The 19,881-nt window shown below is 44.6% G+C and overlaps 1 protein-coding gene across 1 annotated transcript in view; it reads right to left on the reverse strand.

The window, feature by feature from the left end:
* Nucleotides 1-1,015: 1,015 nt before the first annotated feature.
* LOC146811986 (protein borderless-like) overlaps nt 1,016-19,881 on the reverse strand; it is a 330,095-nt gene continuing 311,229 nt past the window's right edge. The window contains exon 4 of the mRNA XM_085618965.1: nt 1,016-4,383. Coding sequence (XP_085475091.1) covers nt 4,229-4,383 — 155 coding nt within the window. The 3' untranslated portion in view covers nt 1,016-4,228. The remainder of the gene's footprint in view (nt 4,384-19,881) is intronic.

Consider the following 19,881-nt stretch of genomic DNA (forward strand, 5'->3'; position numbering starts at 1 on the left):
ACTCCTACAATTCGCTCACCCCCTCCTTTCAGGAAACCTCATCCCACAAAGTGTTCTATTAATTGGACTCTAAAACGTAACCTTATCACCAAAGGGACTACTGCAATTGTGAGACAGATTCATAATTATTTAAAAATGCAATTGAATGTGGAAATTATTTTACCAGTCAGGCTTGATAAATTCGTTAGCAGAGAGGGAGCTCAAATCAAAACCGAGGGAGGAAACCAAAATTAAAACAGCCATCTCCACATTAGTAATTATTGGTACAATCAAGTGCATTTTTCAATGGCTACTCGAAACTCCACCTGCTTTGGGCACCATGGTACATGTTTGCAACTTTAGAAGCAAATGTAGCCCAGTTTTTAGAAACCTTAAACTGTCTGGCAAAGATCAGTCTTAGCCAACCCGAGCCAGGGAACCTAGCTAACCTCCTACTCATTTCTTGACGATGATGCGTTCATGGCAATTAGTTGTGAGTCTACAGGATTACTTGTTGCATTAATGAGTTCTGAATCTCCTTTGGCCAGGGATTGACACACACAAACAATCCATATTATATATTGAATATATTTGTTTTAATTAAATGCCATAACCTAGTGTAGATGCAATGAAGAGCTGTAATTATGAAAATAAGAAACCAGTGCCAATGAAAACGATTCATAAAAATATGTCAAGAATTACAATACTGTTAATGGTATTGATCGCAAAACTCTCTTAACAATGAAGTGCTCATTTGAGTGTCTTAGGTGGCCTCTAACTTGCATAACTTGGCTAAATATGTCAGCTGTATTATTAGAAGGTCACTCCATTTCTCGGTTGTGGTGTTTCTCGAGCCGAGAAAGGTGCAGATAGCGACAGCCCTGCTCCAGGGAACTGATGACCTTTGCTGAAGATGGTTGCTGCTGCAACTTGACCAAATCTCTAAAGAAAAAACTGAAGATGACTCTCCCCAAATATGTCTGTACTAGACTTAAATGTTTTTTTCTGATTATAATGAAAAGACCAGACCTTGTGATGCAAGAATAAACATATGTATTCGATTGCACATTTACTAAAATACATTACACACCATAAATCAGATTACTACATATATGAGCAAATGGATGATCTATCTGCTTAAAATGTAGCACAGTTTTATATGTTGTACATATACAAATAGCATTAAATGAATCACGTTTATAAAGGAAAAATATGCACTCAAATACATGAACTTATGAAATGCAATAGAGGAATATATGCAGAAAACGCAGAGCACACATCACAATCCTTCACTTTAATCTTTCGTAGAAACAATTGAAACTTAGGGTTTGATTGAGCAAGAAAACTAGCTCCAACGCATCTCCATCTTCAACCCTTCACTCACTTTGGTCCTCAGATCCATCTCAATGGTCTGTGCCTGACAACTCATTGATGACCTCTCACCTCCATGTGTCACAGTCGTGTGCATTCCTACCACAGAGTGAGCAGCATCCATACTACTCCAGTAGCTGTAATTATTATGAGATTTTTCTTCAATATGCAGCTCTCTTACAAAGGAAATGCTCTGACACATCTTCAGATGTCATGCGGGCAATCTTCAGGAATGCAGTGCTCTGTCTGATATACTATGCAACTTTACCTCTGTTCGACAAGCAGCCAAAAATAAACAATAACACTCAAAAGCCTCTTTTATGGACTTCCCATTCGTCTCTTGTGCTTTCTCGTTTGCCGTATATGTGTGCACCGCTCGGATCAAACATTGTCCTCATAATTAAGGTGCAGTGGAATGACCCAAATGGTGATGCACAGCAAAGTTAGAGTCAATTTATGTATAAGTCCAATCCAAATTGTGTGCATTCCAATGCGTCTTTATTTTCAATTTTCAATGGTGATATGGAAAAAAGCTGAAATGGTCATTATGGGCGAGACGTGTAGAAGAACACCATGGAATTCTAGAGATGCAGGACACTAAATTGAGGGTCTGAGATGCAGGTCTATTAGGCGACCCTGGCAGAATGACCAAAAACAGCAGGAGACATGATGATCCATTGTTATTAAGAGATTGAATTGACATTGGGTGAAGATTATACCTGACCGATGCACAGCTTCAAATGCCCTCACAAAGTTCACATATGGTGAACGAAATGCGTTGACTGTTTTTCCATATCACCAATGAAAATTTAACATAAAGATGCATTGGAATGCACACAATTTGGATTGGACATATATACAAATGGACTCTATGTTTGCGGTGCATCATCATTTTGTGCACTTGGATTGTGTTTGACCATCTGGTTGCACCTCGGGAGCGGCAGGTGCTTGGTTTGGTGCATGCAGTAAAATGTTAACTTTTTATCAATCGGAAAAAGGGTGATGTGCAACTCCAAAAGTGACTCACTGCTCTGTTGTGTGCATGAGGCCGTGGAATGACCCTAGGTGCACAATGTCCTTTGATGGACATACAACAGACACAACTAAAGTCTGCAATATGCAGGATTGTTTCAGAGCTCCCAAACACCATGACTGAGTCACCTTTACTACAATTCCCCCCACAAACCTTCAATTTGGCACTGAATTCAAGCTCTCCATTACCATTCCCCTCCACCTCCGTCTACCCTTCAGGGCAGTACATCTTCTGCTCTCTCTCCAGTGCCAGGGTGAGCCAGTAGGACTTCTTTTCTTACACATAGCCCCAAAGAGTTCCAATGCAACAAGTTATAGTTGCTTCTCACGTACATGGAAAGATATGCCTGAAAAAACACAAACAGTCTGGAGCCTGTGAGTCTCTGTGGTCCCAATAAAGCACACCAAAAGGCTCCAGATGTTGAGAACATCGAGGCCCCACACCAGGTCTGTTTTTTGTAAGGGGGCCTTCCAGAGAAGAGAAAACAGCAGTTCAGTTTAATAAGTCCTGCACCTCAAAGAATCACCTACAGTAGGCATTCTAGAATGTGGCTTTGCTTGATTACACCTGCTTGGGTTTTGAGACCTTTTATGACATTATTCACTGGATGCCCATTTAAAAGTGCTATTTTCGAAAACAAGAGAGAGCCCAAGAATCACTAGGGATACTTTAACAAACAGTGGTCCCTAATATAAGTATAGACTAATATTAATAACCATTTCTCATTTAATAAATATATATATTTTACAAAGTAAGAATCGGGTGCCGTTGTTCTCTCTTTGGCGTGTCTTTCTTTGCCCGACTGAAGCACTGCACAGTTCCCTGGACTCTCAAACAGGCACATCTTTCACTCCGGCTCCTCCCCATCGTAGTGACGTTGACGTCGGACTATCTGCATATTCAGGCGTCAACCCCTGCTACTTGTATTTGTCTTGCCCAAGAGACCAGCTTTTTGATTACTCTGACTATCTAAACATTTGACACGTGTTTTGATTTCCTGTTGTCTCCGCCTCGGGTTCCATGTCTTTAGAGTCCCGATGATGATCCTTTAATGTCCAGAGGAATCGAAACGTCGTTGACATTAGGTATGGACCCTTGCAGCATTGTATATTTTAGCCAAACGGGCCTGTTCTTGACATCTTGATACACACATTGAACACTTTGCTCACACGTGGGTAGCGCACTAAGGACAACACGTTTGTCAGTGGAACCTGTTTGTTTAGATTGTAAAATGTATAAATTCATTAAAGGACAAATGGTTATTAATATTGATATATACTTATATTAGGGAATACTGTTTTTTGAAAGTGCCAATTAAAAATCCTGACGCATTGAGAATGGATTCTGTATTTGGCACAGACGTTTTCTGTGAACGTTTGCTTGGCATGGTCTCCCAGACGTCCTCTCTCAATTCTGTTTGGGCAATTACTTGGGGAATCATGTATATTTTATAAACTTAACATTTGTGTGCGGTGTGTGAAGGGTATTGGATGTGTTCTGGGACGAGGTAATTTTTCATAAATCGTCTTAACGAGGCAATGTTAAGAATATGCCTCATTGCAAGAGCAGGTACAACATTAGCGATTGGCCGAATGGCGCTGTATGGTTAGGTTTTGCACAATTAGACATTACATTTGCCTAGGAACGCTGGGACAAGGGATTTGAATGACAATACAGAGAGATAATGAATAAGTGGGGTCTGGCCTGAATTGCACCTCATTTTCATACAAAAGTCCCATTTTGAGTACTTTCACCTCCCCGCAGAAAAATATCTTTCTTGAGCGTCTTACTCCTCAGTCTGTCCGTCGTCCCCTTCCACATCTAACTTCATTAGTTTTGAAGCAGTTATCCCTTGTAGCAAACCGCAAGGACCAAGGCCACACCACATGCTGTAACGACAACCCCAAGTACCATCCCCACTTCCAAGTAGCGCAGCATCGGCTCCTCGGGCTGCTCCACTGCTGAAGGAAAATGTCGGGTTCTTGCTCTTGTTTTAGGGCCTGCGAAGAGAATCAAATCAAACGAGTCACTTTACAAGCAGAAGAGGTGGATCCTGCCTAGCAGGGGTCTCAGGACTGATGGTTGGTGCTGTGCCCCATGGGGTTTAAATTAGCATTTGTCTTTCTTTTGTCCAAGAGTACCATCACCACAACACCATATTTCCAATCTCTGAACGTGAACACATGTCCCTCTGCATTTCCTGAAATTCTGAGCATACCGTGAAATCAGACTCATAGAAACAAGCATTTGCAATGCAATCGGTCTCGCCTTTGGGACCTTATATGTATTTAGCTATGTTGCACATTAGCCTGAGTGCTGAAATATCTACTGTTCTTTAGAGGGAAAGTAAGCACCAAACTGCATGACAAACCAGGTATGGGAACACATGGAGAGCAATATTGCCTTTCAGCAGGAAATGGTATAGTCCAAAGCCCTGTTTTTAATATAGCAGGGCCTTCGGTGGTCATATCATTGAAAATACAAGATTTGAAAAGATTATTATTGTCTATGGGTGCTCGTGGAAGACAATTTCTATGGACTGGAATCTAGAGAATGCTAAAGTGATTCTGGTATTTTGCTGACCTCTGCTGGTCGTTTTCTATCAAGAAAGTTAAATAGAGGAGGTTGCCAGAAAAAAAAGAGAAAGTCTCTCAGAAGAAAGCAATTCTGGTATTTTACTGACCTCTGCTGGTCGTTTTCTATCAAGACAGTTAAATAGAGGCAGTTGAACAGAAAAAAAGTACCTAAGCGGAAGCAGACAGGTCTTAGGGCTCATCTCCAGAGCCCACAAAGTTCATACACATATAAGTATATACTAAAGTATATATACTAAAGTATACTAAAGTATATACAAGAGGTCTTGAATGCTCGACCTAAAAAATGCGTTTTGTACTCTAGGTTTCCGGTTTGCTTGCATTCCATTTCTGATTGTCTGTGGCTTGGCAGTTTGTCATATCAAAAATAATGCAGTTCTTCTTGTGGTGGCCTGCAGCCAGCCCCACGTTTCACCAAGGCTGGGCATGAGAATCACACAAGACCTGCTGAACTAATGCTTTGGACAGTGCAACCCTCATGGCACAGACACACATGGCACACTCTTCAAAAGACAAAACCAGCACGCAGCGACTGTTCAGCATTACTGACAGCATGGAGAAGTGAACAGACAACTAATTTTCAATGGCAACCACCAGCAGAAGAGCTTGGATCAATGCATACTAAGCAGGCTGAATGAATGCACAGGGCTGTAAAAGGGGCTCTGCAGTGCTTGATTTGTAATGACATTACGTGCAGAAGCCCAAAGATTTCCTTAGGAGACTGCCTCCGGTGCTGCTGTATGCCGAGGTTTCTGAATTCCAAGGCAAAATTAGTCTAGATTCAGTAGTGGCTGGCATTGCTTGTTGGTTGGGGGGCAGGGGCAAGGGGTCGTGGAGGGGATTCACAGGGGTATCTAGGGGGGATTTGCAGGGGTGTCATGGGCAAATTAAAAAATAAAATAAATAAAATTAAACCTACCTTTCCGTCGGGTCATGCGTCTTCTCTGCTCCTGCTCTCCTGCCTCTGACGGAAACAGGAACAAGAAGCAGTCAGCCAGGCTCCCTCCCCTAAGTCAATCACAACGCTGCAATGGCAGCGTTCTGATTGGTCGGGACGGCGCAAAGCCAGGGGCTGGTGGGGTTGGCATGTTCTCTCTTCAGGCTGCACTGCAGCCTGCTTATAAAAGGGCAGAGTCCGCATCATTGGTTTGGGCGGCCCGAGAGGGCCAACAAAACAGTCTTTGCGCACTCAGGGGTGGACAAACCACTCCTCCCCTGCCCTGCTCAAAGAACAGAGCGGCCCAGTAATATCCACCCGCCTGCCCAAAATGCGCAAAGCAAACATAAAATGGTAATAACTAAAATGTATTATCATTTTATGTTTTGGCTTTCTAGCACTGCAAGAAAACAGTTGGGCGACGCTAATCCGCCCTAGTGGAGGAACTGCCCTTGTTTAGATTACACCTCAAGCCTCCTTCCACCACACTACACTGCCTAGCACCAACGCATGCACCCATGTGCCCTAGTGCAAAGGTCCCTGGGTTGCAGGGAATAATTGTTTATGTGCAGGGAGGTGTCCCTTTCTGCACATAAACAATCAATAATGACATCTTGCTCTTTCTATGCAGCACACATTGAAAAAGCAAAAACGAGGAGAAATAAAAATATTTCTCCTCGTTGTGCCATTCTAATGCCTGCTAATGCATGCCACTCGTTTTTGGGAGCTGCCTCACATTTACACCTCCTTGTAGATCTGGGGCAGCGGCAAAAAACAATGGGTGTTGTGGTACAACAACCACTACAACACCCATTGCACACCCCTTTCACGCAGATACCTGTGTGGAAGGGTACCATATTTACAAAGCGGCGTTAAACTACAAAATGTAGCTTAACTGCACTTAGCAAATATGTTGCAGGGCACTGCACCACTGGAACTTCAATAAAAGTGACGTTCCAGTGGCTCAAACCAATTGTAAATATGCCTCTCTATTTTATCCCTGCAGTCTTCCTCTACTGCTGGTTTTCCTCTCCTCTTCCTGCGTCTTTCGTCCTTTTGTGCTTTTCTCTCTTTTGCTCTCAGGGAAAATGTAAGAAAAAGCAAGTCCAAGACCCCGAAAGTGAGCTTCAGTGCCGACCACCAACAACCACTGGCTCTGGAATCTGTTTTATAAGCATAGCTGATAAATTATCATTTATAAACAGGTCGATTTTGTCAGACTTGTGTTTTCATACCACTGTAAACAACAGAGTGTACTTTTACCCAATTTAAGGGTACTGATGTTATATAACTTGGTAACAAAAAGTCTGCAAGCTCACAGCAAACATACTGCTCGCAGGCTGTGCAAAGGTTAGTGCAGCAACCACATTAACATACTAGTCTATGCATGTGTTTTTCCGCGCTACAGATAAGGCGCAACAAAAGTTTCTGTCACTGAATTTAATCAAGGAAATTGGAACATCATTCAATTTCAATCAATTTGACGAACACATTTTCAATCAAGCAGTTAAAATACAATGAGGAGACAAGATATCAGTATCAAAGATCACTCAAATTCATGGATGTTTTGTTTTAGGATCAAATGTTAGAAACAACATGATCATCAGCAGTGGTCCAATTGGGAGTTGATGCCTAAAGACAACGTCCGTGGCATAAACACCCAATAACTCTGCACCCCGTCGGAGAGCTCGAGGAGATTCCAATACCGGGCCGGCACCGGGGGCAAGATCGATCTGAGAGCCAGGCCTCCGGCCTCAAAATGAGGGACCCCATGGCGTGCCGCACCAGGGAAGCAACGGCCAGCGCCCCGTCTTCTATTCTTCACAGCCGAGACTGAATTGAAGCAGCCCCCCACCAAGCAGCTCAGCTGAGGGATACGGGACTTGGAGTGGAGAGTCAGCAGCTGCCGGAGGTGTCTCCTGGTGGCCTGAGCGGGGACAGAGGGAGCCCCCTGGAGGGACTCCGGCGGAAGGCTTGAAGCAGAGGTGGAGTTCCCCCCGCAAGGCCCTGTCAGTGTGCAAACGGGCATTGCTGCAGAGCCCCTACCGCGGCCCCGGCGGCACGCAGCACAAGATGGCTGGAAGCCCCTCCCCCATCTGCGGCCTGCAACCTAAGGCCTAGTGGTATGTTTCCGAAGACTCCGACACTACAAGGCCTAAGCGTTTAAGTTTAACCGGTTCATTTTGAATGTAATAGAGTGACAGATGCTTCTGTCCCAGGGGTATAGGGTGGGAGGAGGTGGGGGGGGGGGTTGAGACCATTGTCCTATGTTTTTGTTCATTACTGTTTAGTGTTCACAGCACTCCATCCTTTCACCAACGTGAATACATAGCGATCCCACAAACTAGAAGACAGATGCCTAGGTTACAACCGCTCGCAATCCAGCCCAGTCCCCCAGGGAGACTGAAGCCCAGTAGTCTCCTGACCCCATACATAGATCATGACACAAAGGTTAAATAGGGGTAATCCCCTCTGAGTTCTGTCATGGAACGTCAATGTTATGCTTGACAGAATCAAACGAACAGCAGTCTTGATGTACGCCCAAAGGCGTATTCTTGCTTCAAGAAACTCACCTCCTGGGGAACCATTGCTCCTTATTTGCAAGGTATGGGTTCGACAGAGTATGGCACTCCAGTTTCGAATGGGGGTCACGGGGGTGGCGATCCTCCTGAGGAGCAGCTTTCCCTTTGTACTTACTCACGTCACTAGGGACTCTCAAGGCTGGTTTGTGGTCCTATCCGGGATGTTGGGGGAAAACACCCTCAACCAAATATATATATATATATATGTCCCGCCCGCCATGCTCACATCGTCACTGAGACAGCTTACTGATATTGTTTCCACCCTGCTCCTGGGTGAGACAGTAATAGAGGGTTACTTCAATGCAGTCATGCAACCAGACCTCAACACCATATTCATACCCTCCTCTGGTAGGACAGCACGTCTGGAGAACTTGGAACCCTTGAGGCACTCACTACACCCACACTTCAGCGGCACACCATACACATGCACGAATCGATATGATTTTCATGGCAGCCCATGATTGCCAGAGAGTGTCGGACATCAGTATCCTCCCCCGAGGTATCTCATACCATTCATCACTTCTCCTTTACCTGGGCGACCCCTTCAACACACTTCGCCCAATCTGGAGGCTGAATGCCTGGTACCTCCAGAACAAAGATATCAATAAAGCGATAGGGGAGGAACTCCAACAATACTTCTTTATTAATCAGGACTCTGTCCGCTCTCCGGGTACCCTCTGGAAATCAGCTAAGGCCACTATTCGTGACTTTGCCAGGGGCCAACTCAAGGCACAATGACTATCCCAGGATAGCCGACTTGCCCTCCTCGAAGCTCAGGCAACTCGCCTTGAGAGAAACTCAACTGAGGCATCAGTCGATTTGCGAGAAAGGCAGCTCACAATCCTACGGAAAGAGATCAAACAGATCTCGTTAGAATCAGCTATGCTGCTATGGAGTTTCTCCATTGCCCGAGTGCAATGTTGGGGTGACAAGAATGGGAAAATATTGCACAGGCTGGAGTCGTATCCCTTAGCAAAATGTATAGTTCCCGGGGTCTGGGACCTCTCTGGAGCCATCCATTGTATGCCACCCACTATAGCCCATGCTTTTGCTATTATTCCTGGCTTTACACTGCCCAAAGACCCGAAGCCTCGCTTCCCAATCTGACTAACCTGGGAGGTGCTCGTCTTCCCCCCGTACCGCAAGCGAGGCTGCAGGCTTAGATCTTCTGTTCACCCCCAGAGGAAATAGGTGACACTATCCCCTCGATAGTAGCAGGGAAACACCGGGCCCGAAGGGTTCCCGCAAGAATACTATGCTACATACCGAGACATTTTGATCCCCCACCTCTCCGCTCTATTCCAAGATGTCACAGAGACAGGGGCATTCCCCCCTGAAACGGATGCAGCAACCATTGTCGTCATCCCCAAGACTCAAACACCCTCACCTACCTGCTCGGACTACTGTCCAATCTCACTAATCAACATGGAGGTAAAGATAGTTGCCACGATCCTGGCCCAACGCTTCTGTCCATCCCTCAGTAAATTGGTCTATCCTGATCAATGTAGCTTTATGCCGGCGCGTAGGACAAGACATTGTCTGCGGCGTCTACACCTGGCCCTCGTGAGTCGCCAGTCACTCACCCCCTATCCAGCACTCCTCTTTGTTGATTTTGAAAAAGCCTTCGACACAGTCGATTGGCAATACCTGGACGACGTGCTAGCCGCAGCCTGTCTGGAACAGTACTTCCGCCGCTTCTAGAATGTCCTAAACTCCAAACCAAGAGTGAGAGTACTCATAAATGGGACTCTCTCAGAGGTGTTGCTGATTAGGAGGGGTACAAGACAAGGTTGCCCTCTCTCGCCCCTCTTTTTTTCGCCCTGGCGATTGAGCCCTTGGCTTACATCATCCGGGCTGATGATCTGATCCAGGGCTGGAAATGGAAGGACCACCACATTGACAAAATCGCCCTATATGCAGATGATGTACTGCTCTTTCTTGTGGATCCGGCCCAGTCCGGACCCAGGTACCTTCAAGTTCTCTGGGCCTTTGTACAGGTCTCAGGCCTACGTTTAATCCAGTGGAAGCACAGATCATGATGGGGGACTTAGGGAGGGGTTTCACAAATATATCTCTCCTTAACAAAAAATGGCCCAACAACTCTTGCCTCGCTCAGACACCGCTGGGAGGGGTGGCTGGGTCCCCTCGAGGAGGAGGACCGGTGCAATGCTTTAATGGCCCCCAAGACTATTACCACCTCAGCTAAGCTCTGCTTATTCCAGATATACTATCTTCATAATGCCTACCTAACCCCAGATCGCCTTTATTAGGCAGGTCTGCGATCCTTACTGTCCTGTACGTGCGGCGGGCAGGAACCGGCTAACTTTTATCATATGGTCAGGTCCTGTCCCCACCTCACCCCATACTGGGAAACACTGGAATCTGAACTTACAGGTGTCCTGGGTAGGGAGGTACCACACAACCCCCTGAACCTCATCCTGGGAGTCATGGACGGCCTAGACGGGTCCAGGGCAGACAAGCTCTCCCTAGGTTCCGCCACCATGGTGGCTAAACGAGACATTGCCGCGGTATGGAAGCAGTCTGACCCCCCCAAGCTTAAATAAATGACACCAGGGCGTGGACTGGTGTGCAGCACAATAGAAGCCCTTGTTCAAAGCTAGGGGATGCCCAGCCAAACACTCAAAGGTCTGAGGCAAATGGTTTAACCAATTGGGATGAATGGGTTTTCTGTCTCTTTTCCGACTGTGATTGCATTGACAATAAGTTTTTAAAAATTTACCAACATGTATGTTTGTACATGACAAAATCAATCATATGCTACTGTACCAACCGCTATTGGTTATCTGTGCTGAAAGGTTTTTAGTTTGTTCAAAAATCAATAAAGTTGATTATAAAAAAAAACAATCAGAAACACACTCTTTGCCCGCAGACTCTGCAGCACTTGCTGGGATGGGACCTCATCCCCCAGCAGACCTGTGATCAGGAGGAGGAAACATATCATCGCGCTTGAAAAGCGCTTGGTTTTTCCATCTGCATGGGACCCACTCTTTGACCGCAGACAATACATCATTTGCTGGGGTGGGACTTCATCCCCCAGCAGACCTGTGACCAGGAGGAAGAAGCCTCACGTCTCACTTCAAAAGCGTATGGTTTCTCCCGCTGTACGAAACGTGCCAGGACCAGGCCAAGACCAGGCCCATCTGCACCTGAGCCAGGAAGATGCTGGGCTGGGCAACCCCTCCAACATTTGTGTTGGTGATGATACCGTGGAAAATTTGTATCCTATGTGGGTTACCTGTTAGGAGTGCAATATAATTGCTGTAGATCGCATTCACATATTATCCAATATAATGAGAGAAATTAGATGCTAGCAAAAATGTAAATCAAGTAACATTCTATGAAAGTAGTACATTTTATACTAAGCTTAATAATTAATGTGTATAACTTGTGCTGTAAATTGTGACCAATGCAATTCGTTGATATAGGACTTATTAGTGAATGTGATTCAGTGATGTATTAATTTGTTAGATGCTTTTGTAGGCTAATGATGTAGAGTGCAAGGCACGTCTCAATGTAGTTAAAGGGATTATTCGTAATGAATGTTAATGGGTTATACAATTTCTTACATATATCGTAGGGCGAATTCATTATTTTAGCCTAAGTCGTAGGCCTTAATTTGCAACACATTTAAATGTTCCTGTTTCTGAAAATGAATGTTAAATTCTCACATGAATTTACGCAGATTACTTTCTGTCTCACGTTTGCATTGCAGGTAGACAACGTTTAGTAGCAAAGAGTAGGGGTATTGTTCTATTAGACAAGGTTGCAGAATGAAGGAGTTACAGTTAGGCTGGCCTGAGAAAGATAAGGTGGAGGGAGGTGATTTCACCTGGGAGAAGGAGAGAAGAGCAAGGACGAACTGTTACAGAGGGACGTACATAGAGGAGGCTGTGAAGATAGGAGACGTCATGGAAAATGTTGTGGCTGAGTGTATTGTGAAGAATCTATGAGAAAGGCATCATGGGATATTTGCAGACTACAAGTTTGAGCACATGATGCATTGTAGAGAGGGACAGACACCCCATTCCTGTTTGCCATCTTGACAGAGAGCACAAGTGCTATCTTGCTTCCCTTTCCTTGGTTGTGGCTTCATGCCTTAGACACATCTGATGGTAAAGATACTTCTTAGGAAGGCTCTACCCGCTGATATCTTTTCTCTTGCAAATCCTGTTCTTATTGCTAATTTAGGGATGCCACCTCTAGAGTTAGAGAAAAGATAGTTAGAAGCTAAATGCTGTGTATTGAAGAAGTGCCGATGCAGAGTGACTTGAACTTTTGCTTTCTAATTTCATGCAGAATTGTAATAGAACCTATTGCCCTTTTCATGTTTCATCGAGTGGACCTTTTCTGAGATTCAGATTCCTCCTATTCCCCTGTACTTTTATACTCTCATGCTAAGATTTGTGTAGGTCCAAATATTCTTGACTTTGTATAAATTTTAATTTGTTGTCTTGCGAAGTAGTCACAGGAATTGAGTGAATGTGCTTGTTGTGTCCAACGTGATCCAAGAAGTTGTTTTATGGTTATCGGGCCCTGAAGTGGCTTAAGATTTCAGAATATTTAAAGGTGTAGAAAACACAGAGATTGTGATTGTCTGCTGAAGAATTGAGGGGTCTTCATGAGACGTAGTCAATGGCTCCACCTAAGATAGGGAACTTTGTGTGAATGGGACAATTGTGAGCGTTCGTTTAATTTCTTTTAGAAAGGCAGACAATTACAAATTATAAGATGATTGTGTGAGTGAATACGTACAGAGAAATTGTGAAGGAGGGTAGTAAGCCCCTGTGAGGAGCAAGAGTGCCGTCAGATTGTGCTGCGCTGGGATAGGTTGGTTGTTGTAATGCCATGCTGGGATTGGTTGATGATTGTTCATCACATTTCAGATGTTTGAGATTGCATTGTCATACTAGTTGATTTGAATTGTATTTGGATTGTTGAATCTCATAACCAGACCAAACCATGCAATGTTTTAGGGATCTAAAACATATGTTTCGAGCGGATGAGGGCCTTATATAACAAGGGGGAGGAGGGCGAAGAAGCGCCACTAGAAGACACACCAGCAAATGGTAACAAATGTAGGACTTCATACTATTTTTTGGCTTCAAAATTGGCACAAGATCACTGAGAAAGAGGGAGTTTTGGCATTTCCATCCTTTGGCACTTTCAAATTAGAGATACTTAACCAGTTCAGGGGATTTATGTTTGCAATGAAACCTTTACCTATGCCTACCTAGTTTGAGGCACTTGATGCATAAATGAGTGCAGCTCATGCTAGACAGTAAAAATGCTATCAGGGAAAGGTAAAGAAAACAATGCAAGCTTACCAAGAGGCACAGTGGGATGCTAAAATGAAGAGATGTAGGGTAGACATGGTTGAGTCCGAGATATTATATCCTGCGCTGATGAGGGATGAGGATGCAAGAGATAAGTGGAAAAAGTAGACAGGTGTAAATGATGACAGCGACACTGGTGATAGTCTGTTGGATGGACTACTGGCAGAACATCCACCCCCTTGTAGTCTACTGCGGGATGAAAGCGAGAGACCCCCTGAGGAGACTGTCAACACTGGGAGCACATCAGCACTAATGGTCTAGGACCCTGGTGTTGTGGGAAGGATATCAACAGGGGTGAGGTTAGCAGAAGGGAGAGAAGAGGCAGGAAGAGAGCTAATAGGGGGATCAAATCACAGTAATACCAACAATGCTGCTTCAAGGTTACTGGAAGCTCTTACAGTACTGGTCAAAGTTGGCCTATCATTCCTATATACAACCCATGTTCAAAAGGGAATGACAGTAAACGAAAAAATGTGGGGATTGAGGGAACATCACGAGGCACATTAGCGCATGATGGGGGGTTTTATCCCGTTGCTTTCTGTAAACTTGAGTATTCCGTATGGAGCGATGGCAGACCCTTCAGTAGATCAAAGTAATTCTCATGTTATGAGGACCCTACCCCCAAGAACCACTAATTCGAACCTGACAGTCTAAAGGGCTCTTCCTAGAGTACAGAATAGCACACCTCAGGAAGAAGGGGCACGACAGGGAACATCTGGCGGTCAGCACATCCTTGATGTCTCAGATTTAGAGTCGTGGCTTAGAGATTACAGTTACACCAAGGAGACTCAAAACAAGCAATTGAGTCAGGGTACTATAAAGTCTGCAGTGAAGGCAAAACTGGTAGATGTAGTAAGGATGAGAGACAAATTGGACGATATAATTAATGGGAATCTAGCACTTGTGCGAGTAGAGACATATGAACCTGACAAATTACTGTTTATTGTGAAGGATATCAACAGGAGCGCAAGACAGGTCAATGAGAAGTTGACTATATTGCCTTAGAATTATGATGTAGATTTGACTTGAACTAAGATGTTGCAACAGAATCACAGGCTTACCTACAGTGGTCAGGAGACAGAGGAAAAGAGAGTGGCCAACTTGAAAACCCACATTTGAGAATTGGTAATAGGTATGAGAGCATGAAGTATGTTGGACAAATGGGAAGAGAGGTGGTCGAAGAAATTAAATGCAAAGAAGGTGTTGGGGGCACTGCCTTCTCTGGTGGCAGGGAGAAGCAGGAGTAAAGGCATACCTGTTACGAGAAGTGTCTAGCGTAGGCTATGTACATGTTCCTTTAAGTCAAAATGATCTTGCTGCCTACACAAATGAGTTTCCGAAGTTAAAGAAAAATCTAACTGAATGGTATAAACAGGTTAAACAATCTGTGAAGATTTCAAAGGTGTTGTTGTTTGATTTGAACACGTTGTTTGGAATTGTAGTCCCTAGTGATTTGTGGTCTACATATCAGATAGCCATAGAATGTCCCTAGAAGGAACCAGACAGGGATCCAGTGACTCATGGTCCATCGCCGATGGTAATGAAGAAATATAGTCAGGTGAACACGCTTTGCAATCCAAAATAGCCCCATAGGATATTGATTGTGTTAAGATTGACAAACAACTCAGGAGCCCAAAGAAACTGTTCATGAATATTATGAAAGACCCTTTCAAACAGTACAGTGGATTAGATACCCTTGATCCCAAGGACATGGGACAATTTGTGTCTAAGTTCGTAACAGGTTTGCGTGTCCTGAGCTTAGCTTAATGATACAACAAGACAACACTTGATCTGCTGGCAAAATAAGACTGTGGATACAATTCTACAATATGTCAGGTATTGTAGCGATGAGGTTGACTCCAAGCATAAGAAATGGAAGGAAAAGCTTGTGTTAGTACAGATGCGGAATGCACAAAGTAGAAGACAGGCACAGGCACCTGTTGGAAACGTTCCTCGTGTGCAGGGAGCTCATCCAGTGGGAGTTCAGATGCAAACCATTGAAGGGGCAACAGGACAAGGAAGAGGTAGAGGGTGCCCTATAGACCCGAAGACGGGGATAGATGTGGCGACGTTGAAGAAGTCGACAATGGGTCATTTTTGTAATAAGGTGGGGCATTGGAAATGGAAATGTCACCTCAACCCTGCAAACCAGAAGCAGGAAGAGAATGACATGGCGCAAATACAGTCTGCGAGTAGGCCGAGATCTCAAAACATGGGGGGGGTTCCAGGGTCATATAATGCCAGTACCCCAACTCCCAATAATATCGCAGGGAAATCAAAGGTACCATCAAATGCCTCTAATGGAATATATTGGCAATTTTGGTTTGGATTCGTCCTTATGATGGTGCCTGAGGGGGAGGAAGACTGTTCACTTGGTGCAGGCTATGAGGTAGACCATGTATGTAGATGCTGAAGTTGGCAAGCATCCAATAACATTCCTAAATTATATCAATGCTATCCGCTCTACTGTGAGAACAACAGAGGCCTCAGATCTAACCCTCTCGGGAACATCAATCCAAGTTGTGGGTGTTACAAATAAAAGGATGTGTAACCCTCTAACTGAAGAGATACCTGTAAAGATTGAGTCCTTTGAGGACCAGCACCAGTTTTGGTGTGTGACTCGAGTCCTGTATGTTTATTGGGTCGTGACTTGCTCTTTAAATTTAATTGTACCATGTACTTCACCCCTATGGGGATAGAATTGCAAACAAATGATGAGGATATTGCTTTCAAGTTTGTGAATCAGAATTTGTGTGTTACCATGTTTTCCCTTTTAACGGTGGAAGATAACCCTATAGACCTTAAGGACACTGTCTCAGCAGTATTGTGGGACTTCACAGGTGAAGATATAGAACTCATCAAAGGAGATGACCAAGTTAGCATACAAGTCAAGCCAAATACTGAATATCTGAGAACCCCACAGTATAATTGGACCCCTGAAACTGTGGCGGGTATTACACTTGTGATCCACTCCATGATTGAACAGGGCATCCTGAAAGAGATCCTGGGAAGTCTATGTAACCCTCCTATTATGGGCTTGCAGAAGCCTTGCGGCAAGTAATGCATTGTTCAGGATCTCCGAAGGATTAATACAATCGGGGTTCCTTGTTGTCCTGTGGTACTGAATCCATCAGTGATACTGTTTCAAATCCCATGTGAAGCTGAGTGGTACATGGTCATCGACCTCTGCCAAGTTTTCTTCTCCATCCCATTGCATGAGGAGAGACAATTTGTATTTGCTTTCTAGCTGGGAAACTGTGTCTTAACATGGTGTTGTATCCCACAACGGTATACTGAAAGCCCATCTATCTTTAACCAGATTTTGAAGAGGAATCTTGAGTCCCTGGTCTTTCCCCACAACTTGGTTCTGATCCAATACATCGATGATCTTTTGATTGCATCCAACACAAGAGAGCCTTACAGAGATACCATTGCGTTGTTGAGTCATCTTGCTGACAATGGACATAATGTGTCCTGGGTAAAATTCTGTATTCTCTGCATGAGGTACATTACTTGGGACATCGGAATGGGAAAGGTAAGAGGAATGTGTCACCAGAATGGGTATTGGCGATCATGCAAATGAATCCCCCGCACATTCAAAAGGAGTTCGGGATGTTTCTGGGAATGGTGAGCTACTTTCAACAGTTGATCCCAAATTTTTCTCTAATGGCCAAGCCCTTGCGGACCCTGACACATAAGGACGTGTCAGATCCATTGCCATAGGATAACGATTGCTTGCTTGCTTTCCTGTGGCTGAGAGAGAGCCTGTGTTGCGCTCCAGCTTTAGTAATGCCTGATTACAACAAAGCGTTTCCACTATTTTGTCATGAATGAGAGGGTTGCGCACACTCTGTCCTCACTCAGTTACATGGAAGTGCCCTTAGACCAGTGATTTATTTCTCTGCTGCACTATATCCTGTAGCATCAGCATTGCTCGGATGTCTCAAATCCGTTGATGCAGCTGGTGCCAGTAATGAAAGGTGCGAGTGCATCATAATGGGTCATCCATTAACTGTAACCTCACTCGGGAAATTCTGTTAACCAGAACAAAGACGCAGCATTTGACAAGCACTCGGTTGACCAAATATGAGCAGGTAATTTCGGTGGCCGACAACATTCCATTGAAACGCTGTTCTGTGTCAAACCCTGCTACCTTGTTACCTGTTCCAAACCCAGAGGAGGAGGAAGGTGAACACCACGATTGTCTCGATATCACTGAACTGTGGACCAAATCACGTCCTGACATTGTTGATGAGCCACTGCCCAATTATGATTATGTCCTATTTGTCGATAGCTCATGTTTAAGGGACAATGAAGGACATCTGAGGACAGACTTTGCTGTCTGTACCATTTCTGGAGTGGTGGAAGGCACTTGGTTACAAGGAGTACACTTCATGCAAGTGACTGAACTTGTTGCCTTGACCTGTGCATGTTTCTGAGAACCTCCGAGCAACAAAATACAACTGACGGTCAATATGGGTTCGGAGTGGTTCATGACTTTGGAAAGTTGTAGTCTCAAAGGGATTTCATGACCATGACTGGGTATCCAATAAGAAATGGGGAAACTGTGTGAAAATTGTTGGGAGCATTAAAGTTGTGAAGTGCTCTGAGCATTGCAAGTGAACGGAATATGTTACTGCTGGAAACAACTACGCAGATAAAATTGCACATTATTGTCCTATGAATGCTTGTACTTTAAATGGGGAATACAGAAAGGAGGAAACAGAAGTGACCGATTTCAGTGTGATACTGTTTTTTGCCAATACTTGGGATGAGGTGAAGCGTTTACAGCAGGAAGTTTCTAAAGAGAACAATCAGGCTGGGTTATACCAGGTTGTGTGAACAGAGAGGATGATATCTGGGTATCGACTGATGAGAGAGCAGTTTTGCCCGACTGTTTACTGTATCAGATGGAAAGACAGATTCATGGTGCAGCACACGTGGGAAGAGATGCAATGGTGAGGGTATTTAGGCAGAAATGGTTTACTCCAAAGTTTTGAGTGGTTGTCATCGATGTGTAACTTGTCACCAAATAAACGCAGAGAAAAGGACTTTCATTACATTGAGCCAAACAGAGAGGTCAGCGGGACCTTTCAACAGGATGCAGATGGATATTTTTAAGATGCCTATCTGCAATGGATTGAAGTACATTTTGGTTGTGTGTGCTTATTCTCCCATTGGGTCAAAGCCTTCACAACTAGGAGGTGTGACATATCACTGTAGCTAAGCTGGTGTTGAGGGAACTCATTCCAAGGCTCGGCGCTACATTGGAGTCAGACCGAGGGACTCATTTCAATAATGTTGTTCTGAAATTGCTGTGTGCTGCTTTGAGGGTGAAACAGGGACTACATTGCAGTTACAGGCCTGAACCTCAGGAATAATTGAGCAGATCAACATTACTCTAAAATCAAGACTGGCAAAGGTGTGCTCTTCAACTTGCCTCAAATGGCCCTATGAATTGCCCCTTGTGCTAATGAGCCTAATGAGGATGAGCTGAGTGTAGTCGGAGTAGGAAATGATGTTGATGTCATGGGTTCTGACGATATCAGCTAGCAGCGTCATGTAGATGTTGAAGAGGGTGGGGCTGAAGGAAGAGCCTTGTGGAGACGTCGCAGATGGTGCTCTTGGGTTGCAACGTGAAGGGGTAGGTGGATTCTTTGCATGTGTCCCATAAGAAATAGTGCCATCCATCTGAGTTTGTCTCCTTTGATACCGATTTGTTGTAATCTTTTCATGAGTGTGGGTGGGAGATGGTTTCGAAGGTGCGGAGAGGTCGAAAATGATCAGGGCGGCCAAGTCTCCTCTGTCGGGTAGGGGGTGGATGTTGTCCGTGGCGGCAATCAGGGTAGTCTCAGTTCTGTGCTTGGCTCTAGAAAACTGATTGGGAGGGATCTAGCAGGCTGTTTCTTTCTAGGTGTTCGGTGGGCTGATGGTTGATGGCCTTCTCCAGGACTATGGCGAGTAACAGGAGCAGCAAGATTGAACGGTAGTTACGGAGATCACTGGGGTCTGCGGAGGATTTCTTGAGGAG

Source organism: Triturus cristatus, chromosome 7, assembly GCF_964204655.1.
Source record: "Triturus cristatus chromosome 7, aTriCri1.1, whole genome shotgun sequence".
NCBI classification, from domain to species: domain Eukaryota; kingdom Metazoa; phylum Chordata; class Amphibia; order Caudata; family Salamandridae; genus Triturus; species Triturus cristatus.